The 13,034-nt window shown below is 42.9% G+C and overlaps 2 protein-coding genes across 2 annotated transcripts in view; one reads left to right on the top strand and one right to left on the bottom strand.

The window, feature by feature from the left end:
- Positions 1 to 7,004, bottom strand: part of MEI1 (meiotic double-stranded break formation protein 1) — a 52,328-nt gene extending 45,324 nt beyond the window's left edge. Inside the window, exons 1-2 of the mRNA XM_044455176.1 lie at positions 6,870 to 7,004; positions 2,280 to 2,403 (exon numbers count right to left, since the gene is read on the bottom strand). Coding sequence (XP_044311111.1) covers positions 2,280 to 2,403; positions 6,870 to 7,004 — 259 coding nt within the window. The remainder of the gene's footprint in view (positions 1 to 2,279; positions 2,404 to 6,869) is intronic.
- A 1,439-nt stretch (positions 7,005 to 8,443) lies between these two features.
- On the top strand, positions 8,444 to 11,656 carry SNU13 (small nuclear ribonucleoprotein 13). The gene is made up of 3 exons (XM_044455281.1): positions 8,444 to 8,560; positions 10,116 to 10,236; positions 10,914 to 11,656. Exons 1-3 carry the CDS (start codon positions 8,558 to 8,560, stop codon positions 11,174 to 11,176), a joined length of 387 nt encoding a protein of 128 aa, XP_044311216.1. The 5' UTR covers positions 8,444 to 8,557; the 3' UTR covers positions 11,177 to 11,656.
- Positions 11,657 to 13,034: the final 1,378 nt, after the last annotated feature.

Raw genomic sequence — 13,034 nt, 5'->3', positions numbered from 1 at the left:
GATGGATTCATGAAGGCCCTGGGGGAGTTTCCGGCTGACAAGACTGGTGCTCCTGTCGAGGCTCTGGTCAAACTATGGAATGGGGAGATGACTAGGGCTGTTGACACGATCGCTCCTAAGCGTCCTCTCCCACCAGGCAGAGCCCACTCTTCCCCTTGGTATACATCTGAATTGCGGGCGATGAAGCAGGCCAGGAGATGGCTAGAGCGTAGGTGGAGGAGATCACGGGATGAATCTGACCGAACACACTTAAGAGCCCATTATCGGACCTATGATGTGGCGGTGAGGGCGGCGAAAAAGAAATTCTTCTCTGTTTCCATTGCCTCCTCAAAATGCCGTCCGGCGGAGCTTTTTCAGGTGGTACAAGGGCTGGTCCGTCCTGGCCCTAAGAAAGATCTGGTTCCACCCTTGAAGGCCTGCTGTGACGACTTTGCCAAGCAATTCAGGGAGAAAATCACTCAGATTCGTCACAAGCTAGACTCTACTAGTGATTCAGAGGCTTTTGGGGAGATACCAATGTCACCGTCTGGTCCAAAATTAATGGATGAATTTCAGTTATTGTGGCCTGATGATGTGGACAAGGTGCTTGGACGAGTACGTCCCACCACTTGCCTATTGGACCCGTGCCCATCTTGGTTAATAAACAACACAAAGCACGGGATTGGGATCTGGATCTTGGAAGTGGTTAACGCTTCTCTGAGGGAGGGTCGGGTACCTGCCCCTTTAAAGGAGCCAGTAGTTCGACCAGTCCTGAAGAAAGTGTCACTGGATCCAGAGATGGCCACTAATTATAGACCAGTGGCCAACATCCCATTTCTGGGCAAGGTGTTGGAGCGGGTGGTGGCGGGACAACTCCAAGCACTCTTGCATGAAACTGATTATCCGGACCCATTTCAGTCCGGCTTCAGCCCCGGGTATGGTACTGAATCTGCCTTGGTCGCCCTGTATGATGACCTGTGCAGGGAGTAGGACAGGGGGAGTGCATCCCTGTTGGTTCTTCTGGACCTCTCAGCGGCTTTCAATACCATCGACCATGGTATCCTTCTGGATAGGCTAGCGGGATTGGGGGTTGGAGGCACTGCTTTGCAGTGGTTCCGCTCCTATCTCAACGGCCGATTCCAGAAGGTGGTGCTGGGGGACTATGGCTCTGCGCCATGGCAGCTATGCCATGGAGTACCGCAGGGATCCATTTTGTCCCCTTTGCTGTTTAACGTCTACATGAAACCGCTGGGAGATGTCATCAGGAGGTGTGGGCTGCGGAATCATCAGTACGCTGATGATACCCAGCTCTACCTCTCATTTTCCACCAATCCAGGTGAGGCAGTGGCTGCGCTGAACCGGTGCCTGGCTGAGGTAATCGGCTGGATGAGGGCCAATAAACTGAAGCTCAATTCAGACAAGACGGAGGTCCTGTTGGTTGGCGGACTGGGCTTTGGGGAAGGTGAATTGAACCTAGTCCTGAATGGGGTTGCACTCCCTCTTAGGGACAAGGTCCGCAGCCTGGGAGTGCTCCTCAACCCTGAGCTTTCACTGGAAGCTCAGGTGACAGCGGTGGCGAGGAGCACTTTCTTTCAGCTTCGGCTGATCCATCAGCTGGAGAACGACTGCCTGGCGACAGTGACACACATGTTGGTGACTTCCCGACTTGACTTCTGTAATGCGCTCTACATGGGGCTGCCCTTGAAGATGGTCCAGATACTTCAATTGGTTCAAAATAGAGCTGCCAGGCTGCTGACGGGAACTGGGCATTATGTTCACGTGACTCCAGTTCTCCATCAGCTTCACTGGCTTCCCATTGAAGTCCGGGCCCAATTCAAGGTGTTGGTGATGACCTATAAAGCCCTTAACGGCTTGGGTCCTGGTTACCTGAAGGAGCGCTTACGTCCATATATGCCCGCCCACCCCTTGAGATCAGCGGGAGAGGCCCTTCTCCGGGAACCCTCCGTGAAGGAAATTAGGACCGTAAGTACTCGGAGGAGGGCTTTCTCTGCGGTGGTGCCCAATCTATGGAATGCATTCCCCAGAGAGGTCTGCCTGGCGCCGTCATTATTTGTTTTTCGGCGCCAGACGAAGACCTTTTTATTTAAACGTTATTTTAATTGTTAATATTATTTATTTATTTTATTCTTTGGCCAGGACGACTTAATTTATACTGTTAAATTATATTGTTTTATATGATGTTATTTATTTATGTTTGTGAGCCACCCCGAGGTTTCGGCAAATGGGGCGGCATAGAAGTTCCCTAAATAAATAATAAGTAAATATATGATTTCTCTTACCAAATAGAGTTGCTATGAAATGAGCACACACTCTTTCATCTTGTACAAACAGTGGGATGACCAATGTTGTATGCTGAGTCAGAACATGTCGAAGGTAGGTGAGCACATACTTCTTCCGTACTAGCTAAATGTTAGAAGAGGAAAATTACATCAATTAGGAAATATAAGCAAAGTTTATATTCTCATGCAAATACATATTTGTAAGTTCTTAAGTCACACTAAATTTCCTTCTGAAAAGCAGCACAAGATATAAACCCTTCCATGGCTCTGTCCCACCTCACATTTTCTAATTTATATCTCAATACACTCATGCCCGAGATCACCTTCATTCATCCAGCTCTACCACCATAAATTGTCAACAAAGGTTTTCTGCTTAAATCAATACAAACCTTTCTCTCGTTACTTCTGATGCATAGAACCGTGTCCCAAACAAGTAACATCAGTGCTCAAAACCCACCCTTCCATAAAGTCTTTGGCACAACCCCTTAGTCTCAACTTCACTTTTCCTAACAGCAATAAATGCACATTCTTCCTTCGCCTTTACTTGCCTCCCTTTCTATTGTTGGCTTTGTGCTATTTCTAGATTGTAAGCCCCTTGAAGCAGACCCTGCCCTCTTATTCTCTGTTAAGTGTAACATACATTTTAAAAGTTTCATAAATTTTAAAATACCGAAGGTTAATTCAGTGACCTCACAGGAAAACTTGGAAATCATGAGTATTATTGGATAAATGCAGCAGGAGAGTATAAATGAGCAGAAAACCATTCCTTCACACCTCACATTTGGGATGCAAGATGATTTCCTGCTAGCACCTTCACCTCATAAGCAAGTGAAAAGGTCCATGTACCATTGTTGTGTGCCATCAAGTCATCTCCAATTTATAGTTACCCTAAGAATGAGAGCCCTTCAGAATGTCCTATCTATGGCAGCCTTGCTCAGCTCTTCTATATTCAAGGCTGCAGCTTCCTTTATGGAATCAGTCCATCTTATATTCGGTCTTCCTTTTCTTCTTCTGCCTTCAACTTTTCCTAACATTATTGTCTTTCTTTTTCATGAGGTGCCCAAAGAATGACAGCCCCACCTTTGTCACTTTTACTTCTAGGGAAAGCTCTGGCTGGAATTAATCTAGGACCCACTTATTTGGCTGACAGTGCAGGATGTTTGCAAAGCTCCCCCTCAGTACCATGCTCGAATGCATCCATTTTTATCTTTTCAGCGTTCTGCATTGTCTACCTTTCACTCTCATATGCAGTGATGTAAAACAGGGTGGATGAACTTGATCATAGTCTCTGGTGAAACATCCTTACACTTGATGAACGTTGCTAGTTCCTTTATTGCTGCCCTTCCAAGTCCGTCTTCTTCAAATTTCTTGGATGCAATCTCCCTTCGAATTGACGACTGAGCCAAAGTATGTAAAACTTTCAGAATTGCATTGTCTTCATTGTTAACAGTACAGTTCTGTAATTCTGTTGCAATCCTGCATTTGCACTTTCTTTCACTTTCCTCAGGATGTGTTTCAGTTCATTGCTACTCTCTGCCAGTAATAGGGTATCATCTGCATATCTTAAATTATTGATGCCCCTTCCGCCTATTTTCAATTCTTCTGATCCTACTCCAGCTTTCCTTATGAGATGTTCTGTGTACAGATTGAACAGATAGGAAGATAAAATATACTCCTGTTGCCTACGGGAAACCATTCTGCTTCTCAATATTCTGTTCTGACAGTAGCTTCTTGTCCATGATACATCAGGACAACCAATTGGTGAAGCATCTCAATTCCTTTTAAGATCATACATAGCTTTTCGTGATCCATACAGATAAAGGCCTTGTTGTAGTTTATAAAGCATAGGCTGATCTGAAATTCTTTGATGCACTCTGATAGCCAATGTATATTTGCAAAATGACCTCTAGTGCCTCTTCCTTTTTGGAATCTGGCTTGAACACGAGGCATTTCTTGTTCCATGCAGGGTAATTCTTTTTGTTGCAACACTTTGAGAGCACCACTTCACTTGCATGTGAAATTAGCATAATGGTTCTATATTTGCTGCACTGTTTTGTATCTCCTTTTGCAGGGATCAGAATGCATATTGAACATTTTCAGTCTATAGGCTATTGTTTTGTTTTTTTCATATTTATTGGCACATTCTTCTTAGAGTTGAACCAATTCAATCTCTGCAACTTGGAATAGTTCTAGTAGTATCCTATTTACTCCAGCTGTTTTGCTCCTTCCAAGTGCTTTCAGAGAAGCTTTCACTTGACTGACCCTGACAGAGCCAATCCAAGGACAAAATTAAATAATCTAATCAGTAGTAGCAATGGGTGACATGTACAAAGGGCAGATATACTATTACCAGATATAAGTTTATTAGTCTGTCCCTAAAATATAGACATTGACTAGATTCTGACAACAGAGTAACCCACACTCAACAATTCAGTATGGATTGACTGTGGGTTGTTCTTAAATACAGGTTGTTGCAGAAATGTGAGTTATGTTATCCAAACTCAACTGTGCTAACAAGCCATCACTTGCTCATCATAAAAAAAACCCTTATAGAAACCATGGTTAGCTGTTGGGTTGTGAACCAAGGTTTGTTATTGTGGCTGGGTTTGGACAATAGAAAAGCTATGTTCCCTCAACAATCCACACTCAACCCTTCAGTATGCATTATTGCATTGTCTAAACACGGTCATTGCTTTTGACTGCTAGTGCTAGTTCATCAGAAATCCCTTGTTGGAACTAAGAAAAAGGTCCATCTCAGCAAAGGTCTATTTATTGTTAACCAAGGCAATTAAAATAAACTCTAGCTGCCATTAATACCTATGGAATGCGCTCCACAGAGAGGTCTGCCTGGCACCGTCGTTATTTGTTTTTCGGCGCCAGGCCAAGAGCTTTTTATTTAAACAATATTTTAATTGTTAATTGTTGCTTTTATTTACTGGTTTTAAACGATTGCCGAGATGCTCCGGATTTTTAATTCTATGTTTGCTCAATCTGCTTTGTAAGCCGTCCTGAGGCTGCGATGAGGGCGGCATAAAAATGCTATAATTAATAAATAAACACAACTGGAAATTCTGACAAATTGATAAGGATTCATGGGCACCAAAATCACAAACCTTGCAAAGTTAGAGACAGAGTAATACAAACTCAAGATAATAAATTAAGCCATAATTCAGGAAATACTACAGCCACTCATTCTTCACTATAAAATGGTGCACAGTTCTATGCAAACTACCAAGAAGTGAGTTTTCTGAGTTATATTTTATGTTTGAATACTACACTGTATGAATTTTAGCATTTTTCTTATGGATAACATGGCTATTTTTCCTATTTAATGTAGAACTTAATACAGAACATGCATCATTAGGCTCACACTGTAAAACACACATTTGAGTTCATGTTGCATTATGTGAACCATGTGATTTACTTCACATATGAAAACATTCTTAGGATGCAGTTCTATGCATGTTTAAACAGGCAAACATTATAGAACTCCCAGCATAGCCCAGTCAGGCTTCTAGAACTTCTTTTGCTGTCTAAATATGATAGGATTGTGCCTGTAAGCCCATTTCCTCCTATATACATTCCTGCCTCCTATCTTTGGAACCCACACTGGTACAAAGCAGCAGCTGCACCCCAATCTGCAGGGTGCTGAGTGCCTGGAGAGAAGGCAGGACGAACACCTAGCACCTACACTAGGGGAAGGGGCAACTCTATCACTCAACAAACAGTTTCTTGCTCCCCTTGCTGCCTGATTCACCCCACCACAAAAAACAGTTCTCACACTCGAGCAGAACTCAAATTAAGATCAGCTGTAGGACTGCCTCATCATTAAACTATCCACTACGGCAGGGCTGGGCAATTAATTTTCCTATGGGGCCACATGAGAAACTTTGACTGTTGTTAAGGGCTGGACCAATACACTTACAGCTCTGCTCAATATATATATCTCTATAAAAACAGTAAATGATACATTACAATGATACAATGAAAATGTGGAGCACAGAACACTATTTAATGAATATTCACAAAAACATTAACATTACATGAAAAGCAATAAATTCAATTTAGCAGATCCTTCAAAATAAAAGCAGTGCATTTGTATTGCTTGCATCTATATTACGATGATATATATTTGCATTGACTTTTAATTTGCCAGTGACCTCATGCAGGCCAGTCAGGGTCCGCCATCGGGCTGGATGTGGCCCGCGGGCCGTACAATGCCCAGGTCTGCTCTATGGTATCCAATCATTGTGAACAAATGGGCAAGTTTAAGAGCATGAGTTAGTTTCTCCTCCCTGGAAAAAAGGCGACAGAAGAAGCCCAACTGCGTGATGCACAAGCTCTATAAAGACACTGCCTTGAGTTTACAAGAGCTGAGCAGAGCTGTTAAGGACAGGCCATTTTGGAGGGCATTCGTTCCTACGGTCGCTATGAGAGGACAGAACTGGACAGCACAGTTGTAGGTGACCTCATGGGCTTAGGACAGAAAGGAGGCTTATGAGAAGAAACGAGACAAGGATAAAGCAGACGAGATCAAGGACCAGGTGCAGCTGAAAAAGCGCGCCACCTGGGCCGCGCCCGCGAACACACCGAAGCCCCCTCCTCTCTCAGCGTCTCAATGGCGCACGCCAGACAACTTGGCGAAGGCAGGAAGGTGAGGACCCAGCGAGCATCGTGCTGCAAGTGAAACCGCTCACAAATGAGGGACTCCACAGCCACATCCATTGCATCGCCGCCCCGCCGCTCTCCCTCAGCATGCAACCCCGAGGGAGAGCGACAACAACTTTGGCGTCTAAGGTTTGCGCAAGCGCAGTCAAAGTCTAGGTAGACTCCCTTCGAATGGAAGGATGCGTGAATCCTGATTGGGCAGAAGGGCAGCAACGAGGACTTCTTTTTAAATCAGGATTGCTCGTGAGAAGCTACAGCTGTGTATCGTATTTAACTTTCCACACCTATTCCCGCCCCGGTTTTTGATTTTATTCTAATTCATTTCTTGGATTTTTAAAGACCGTGATTCTATGCCCACTTACGTGGGAATGACTTCTATTTAACTCATTCGAACTTACTTCTGAGTAGGTATGAACAGGATTTCAATATAAAAGGGGCTTTCTTAATATATGGGGGGAATGGAAAATAAGGTATAAATTATTTAAATAAACACATGTTCCGGAAATACAGTATGATATACACCGCGATCTCAAGAAAGGTTGCTCAGAAAATCCGTTGAGTTCAGAGCGACATTCTGTAATGAGATCCGAAGCCAAAAATTACAGTGCTAACTCATTTGCTCATATATTATGAACTGCTTATTTTTGTAATAATGTTGTATTTAATATTGCATGCTGGGAGTTGTAGGACGCCTTGAACACTATTTGTAGCGAAGAGAAAGGAATTTAATAAATAAATTCTCTGCACAGGGAGAAGGGAGCCTCACTGAACTCTGCGGAGCTTACTTACCTGTAAACATGGATAGAATTGCGGTGTCAAGGGGCTAGAGATTGTGCCACTTGTATCTCTGTGTAGACACATTTCCGGGCAGAGATCCTGTGTTTAAATGACTGCAGACATTGACAAGTGAAGCCATTTCCGTTTATTGGATGCAACGCTGATTTAAATTGCACCTGGTTAATTTCTGCTAACAGTACAGGGGGAAAATTGGCAAATTATCAAAAACGAGACTGTACCTCGCAAAACACCTGCTGAGCGCTGGAGAATGACGGGATATTTGTCTTAGCGTCGACCCTACGCAATGGAAGCAGATTTTGCACCACAGAATAGCCGGCTGGGTGTGCAAAGGTTGATTGGGGCATGGAATAGGGGTATGAACCTTGAAGAGGGCAAGCGGCAGTGGGGCAACGATCAGGTAATGCATGTACCAGAACACATAGCTTGTATTCTGCCTTCTGCGTGGAATAACTGACTAAGCCCGATCTAAGTATGCATGTTCTTTCGGAAGTAAGCCGTGCTTGACGCAAGCGAAGTTACTCCCAAGTAAATACGCATAGCAAGTTTGCCGCTTAACTTCTTATATTGTATGTCCGGGTTGACTCCTGAGTCGATTTTCCTTTTGCAATCAGCCAAAGCTAGAGGTCGCAAGTGAGAGATTTTTCAAGCGAAAGGCTGTGGCAAGTCGTTTCCTGCCCTCTCCCTCCCCTTGGTAGTCACGTCACTTCCAGTCGCGCGTTTTCCTTGCGTTTCTGTGTCCGAGCGGAATTAGGCTCTTCCTCCGTGAAGCTTTCGGGCCGAGAGGGTTCTTCCAGGACAAACTGTTCACAGAGATGGTAAGTGTCGTCAAACAGAGGAGGCCAAAGAGTTGCTGGAAAGCACAATGCATCCGTTTTCTCTTGATGGGAATGTCTAGGACTGTAGGTGGCTGCACGCACGTGGTTGGGAATGAGGTTGTAACTCGTGGATGAGCAGAGATTTAGTCTTCTCCTTTCTACGCGGGCGTTAATAAAGCCTGAGCCTTGCCACGTGCTAAGAAAGGAAGAGCCAAGCCTGTTCCTTAGGGCGTGAACTACCAGTTTACAAGTTGGTGTATTTTTATATTGTGTAAGAGTAACTGTACCCTTAATAACACCTTGGTCCCAGTTGCAAGCACTCCCCTATGCATATTCAGAGTTGTTATTACATCTTATTCTCCGTGTGCTCCTGCCATTAGCGTTTCATTGACTTCCGTTCTTTGCGTTGTTCTTCCAGAACCTTTATATGAAGGATGCTCAGTTTTAGACACATGACAGCACTATTTAGAGAGGTAGGCCCAAGATCAGCCTTTTACAGCTGAGCATGTATTCGATCTTGGGCCACCTTGGCTGCAAGGCTGTTCTTTGTATTATGGAAGTATGTTCATATCTAAAAGCCATCTTCTACTAAGGGGAGGGATGAAGGTTGATTTGGCACACTTTATTGTTTATTGAAAACTAATGCCTACTTCCTGTAAACTAGTTCAGCCACATTACTCTAAAGTAGAAAAATGTTGCTATGTATCAGTGTGTACTGCTGAAATGTAGCGTGTCTTAACATGCAACTAGCAACATGCTAAAGCCATTGTGACAAAGGATGTTAGAGGAGCAGTTTTTTTTTCTTAAGTGTTTGGTAAATTGACTTAAATTTAACTATTAACCATTAGATTTAGTGAAGATGGAATTCTATAACTTTGAAGTACAGTGGTACCTCAGCTCACGAACGCCTCGGTTCACAACCAAATCAGGTTGTGAACAGAAATTAAGGCAAAATTTTGCCTCAGGGCACGAACTCCACATTGGGTGACAATCGTGCCTGTCTTCCCTGCACTGGTGCAATAGCAGTTGTGCTCGGGGGGGGGGGGGGGGGGGCGGGGTTTGCAGTCACACTCGGGCGGGGAAGAGAAGCATGATCGGGGTTGTGCGGGGGGGGTGGGTGGGGGGAGATGGCCGCAATCGCTCCCGTCTTCCATGAGCACGCCCACAATCACGCCCATCTTCCCTATGCAAGCACGATCACAGCCATCCCCCCCCCCCCAGGACAATCGCTATCGCATGATCGTCTTTTGGACTCTCCCTCCAACCAATTAACCTCCCCACCACCTCGGTTAGTGTTCTCTACTGTACTGTACAGTGCTTTGTTGTTCTTTGCTACTTTGTTTCAAATTTTTGTGATTAAAAAAATGGTTACAGAATGGATTAACCTTATTTACATTGAACCTTATGGGGAAATTTGACTTAGGTCGCGACCAATTTGGGTCACAACCAGAGTCCTGGAACAGATTACATTCATGAGCCAAGATACCACTTTAGCTGGAATAGCAAACACTTGAAGAAAATTTCATGTGTCCTAATTTTTAATTTCTTCCTATAGATTGAAGCAGAAGTAAATCCTAAAGCTTATCCACTTGCTGATGCTCTGCTAACCAAGACACTGCTGGATCTTGTACAGCAGTCCTGTAACTACAAACAGTTACGCAAAGGGGCAAATGAAGGTAAGAGCTAGTTGAACCAAATGGTTAATCTTTCCCAGGTTTATATTACCTCCTGTAGGTAAAATATTTAGAACTTTCCTCAGATCTGTTTTAACAGCCATACTTATCCTTGGTCTCCATGTCCAAGACACTAATCCCTTTTCCCCAAGTTGTAATACTGAAATAGTATAGAAACAGAGGCATAGCTCCAATATGTTTTTCTACCACAAAACAGAAACCATAAATTAAAAGAGATTTCCCCTCCATGTTGTTTCCAAATCTGCTCTCATTCAGACACTGCTATTTCAATGTGCTCTGACCAGTATAGTTTTATAGTCCTTCATACAAAATATTGATAGACTTGTAAAGCCATTTTGTTTGTATAAAGTCATTTAGATTTTTTGGGAGCTCAGATGCACTTAAGGTGGTTGGTACAATTGAGAAGTCTACAGTTGTAGCATTCTAATGGAGACACACACGTCTTGAAATGTACCTAAAAGCAAGGGATGGGAGGGAGATAGATATGTCATTTCTACCATTCCAATTAAAACTGCATCAAATGATTAGGTCCTGTAGAAGCTTGGTAATGAAAGCTTTTTTTAAAGATCTGCTATATAGATGCTGCTGAAACCAGCAGCTCGTTTGATTTTACTAAGTACCCTATTAGTCTGAGTAATTATATTGACTTTTTTCCACAGCCACTAAAACCTTGAACAGAGGAATTGCTGAATTCATTGTGATGGCTGCAGATGCTGAGCCCCTTGAGATCATCCTTCACCTTCCACTACTTTGTGAGGACAAGAATGTGCCCTATGTGTTTGTGCGGTCTAAGCAGGCCCTGGGCCGGGCATGTGGTGTGTCTCGGCCTGTAATTGCCTGTTCCATTACTATCAAAGAAGGCTCACAGCTAAAACCTCAAATTCAGTCTGTCCAACAAGCCATTGAGAGACTATTGGTCTAAATCTGACTACTTATACTAAAAATAACTCATGGAGAAAATTATTGTTTAGTTTGTACAAATGACAAGATTTAAAATTTATATAGTGTGTACTTCTAGTGTGTTTTTGTTCAGTCTGTTCTACCTGCATCAGTCATTCTTGTTTTTCAGAGTTTTTAATAAGAGAATGCTGTTGTTACTTTTCCTTCTGATGCAGAATTTCTTTCCCCAATGAGATTTAGTCAACCCCTTTTGGCGATGAACCAGCTTCATCTGAAGATGAATTTGAGTTCTAGTAAATGCAAAGCATATAATCTGGACAACATAAGGTTAGCTTACTGACCATGCTTTAAGCTACTGTATCCCTTGCTTGAGTGAAGACTAGCACCAAAGTGTAGTTCTGATACAGACTGATGTTAAGAATAGTGTAGGAAAGGGCAGATGAAATCCATGTAACAAAATGGCTAATTTTTTTAAAAAATGAATTAAATATACATTGTGTGATTCCTCGCTTATCTAGTAGCTATCAGTGTTCACATTTTCTGCACATTAAACAGGAAGGGGGAAGTAGAATGACTCATCTGTCACCTGATAGAATAAACTGTTCTTCATGAAAATGCTTAGCTACAAACAGTGCTGTTAACAATTTTTCTTATGGGGCATGGTCTCGCTTCAGTTTGGTGATAATATCCTGAGCTGCCATCAACCCACTCCTTCCTCCCAGAAAGTTCAATGTGTCAGCATATGCTGGCAGGCTGGCTTTCCTCTCACTGCTACAGCTGCACCAGTGAGGATAGAGCAAATGGAAGGGGAGACAGAGTAGCCAAAGCAAGTAAGGATAGTAAGAACCATGGAGTGCTGCACATCTTCATTGGCTTCGCCTCCTTCAGTTGGCTTAGATAAAAGAGGAACATCACCAGCAATAATAGCCAGAATCCAACAGGACAGGGAGAGACATTACCATGATAAATTGTCACCTGGGAGTTCAATATTGCCTGGATATCCATAGACAAATATTTTCTGATCTACATCAAGGCTTAACTGAGGGGAACTCTTCCCCATTACTGATTTGTTTCTATAGGCTTATGCATACCTGCAGTGAATTTAAAATCTACCTACTTCTCTGTGCTCTAGATTGAGTTTGCAGCCATTTGTGCTGGTTTACATTTAAAAGTTGCAATTGGGCCAAAACAGTAATTACAAAGGTTATTTAAGAGTTGTCCACTCTTAGCTTTAAGCATCAGGATTACATTACAGGCAGTCCCTGAGGCTACAAACAAGTTCCATTCCTGAGAAAATTGAAATTCATCTTTAAGTCAGACTTGTATTTAAGATGGCCATATTGTCAGCCCTCCACATTAATGGGGGTCGGGTATGCAGGACACCCACAAAAGTGGAAAACTGCAAATCTCTCTAGCCTTCCACCCAAACTGACCAGTGTTTCTTTTTTACAGCAAGGAAATGCTCATGAAATTTCCCTCTCTGGATGGGTGGGGGCAGGAAGCCATGCTTTGGAGGCCTCTCTTACCTTTCACTTCTCTATGGTGATAATTTGCTGCTGTATTTTTAAAAATAGGCTTTATTTATCATTAAGTATGGACTGTTCATAACCCAGGGATAGTCTGTACTGCTTTATATATGCTACATTTTCATCGAAGAAAGCAAGCTATAGATCAGTTTCAGGTTGAGCACAGCATCTTGCATCTGAAAAGAAATGGTCTAGTTTAGATATTTTGAATGTTTCAGTATTTTTAATACTTCAAAGAGTTCCTTTATTGTTATGAACTCATATTGCACTAACAAATGGCTTATTTTTGATATACAACATTTGTGCTTATAGATCTCAAAATGACAAAGAATCTAATTATACTGAAACTCGAGT

Source organism: Varanus komodoensis, unplaced genomic scaffold, assembly GCF_004798865.1.
Source record: "Varanus komodoensis strain SLA01 unplaced genomic scaffold, ASM479886v1 scaffold8, whole genome shotgun sequence".
In the NCBI taxonomy this organism is placed as follows: domain Eukaryota; kingdom Metazoa; phylum Chordata; class Lepidosauria; order Squamata; family Varanidae; genus Varanus; species Varanus komodoensis.
The sequence above is the reverse complement of the archived record's forward strand: the minus strand, read 5'-3'. Positions and strand labels throughout refer to the sequence as shown.

Coding starts and splice junctions, on each gene's coding strand:
- SNU13 (XM_044455281.1), top strand. Junction 10,237..10,913: donor ACGCAAAGGGGCAAATGAAG/GTAAGAGCTAGT, acceptor TTTTTTCCACAG/CCACTAAAACCTTGAACAGA.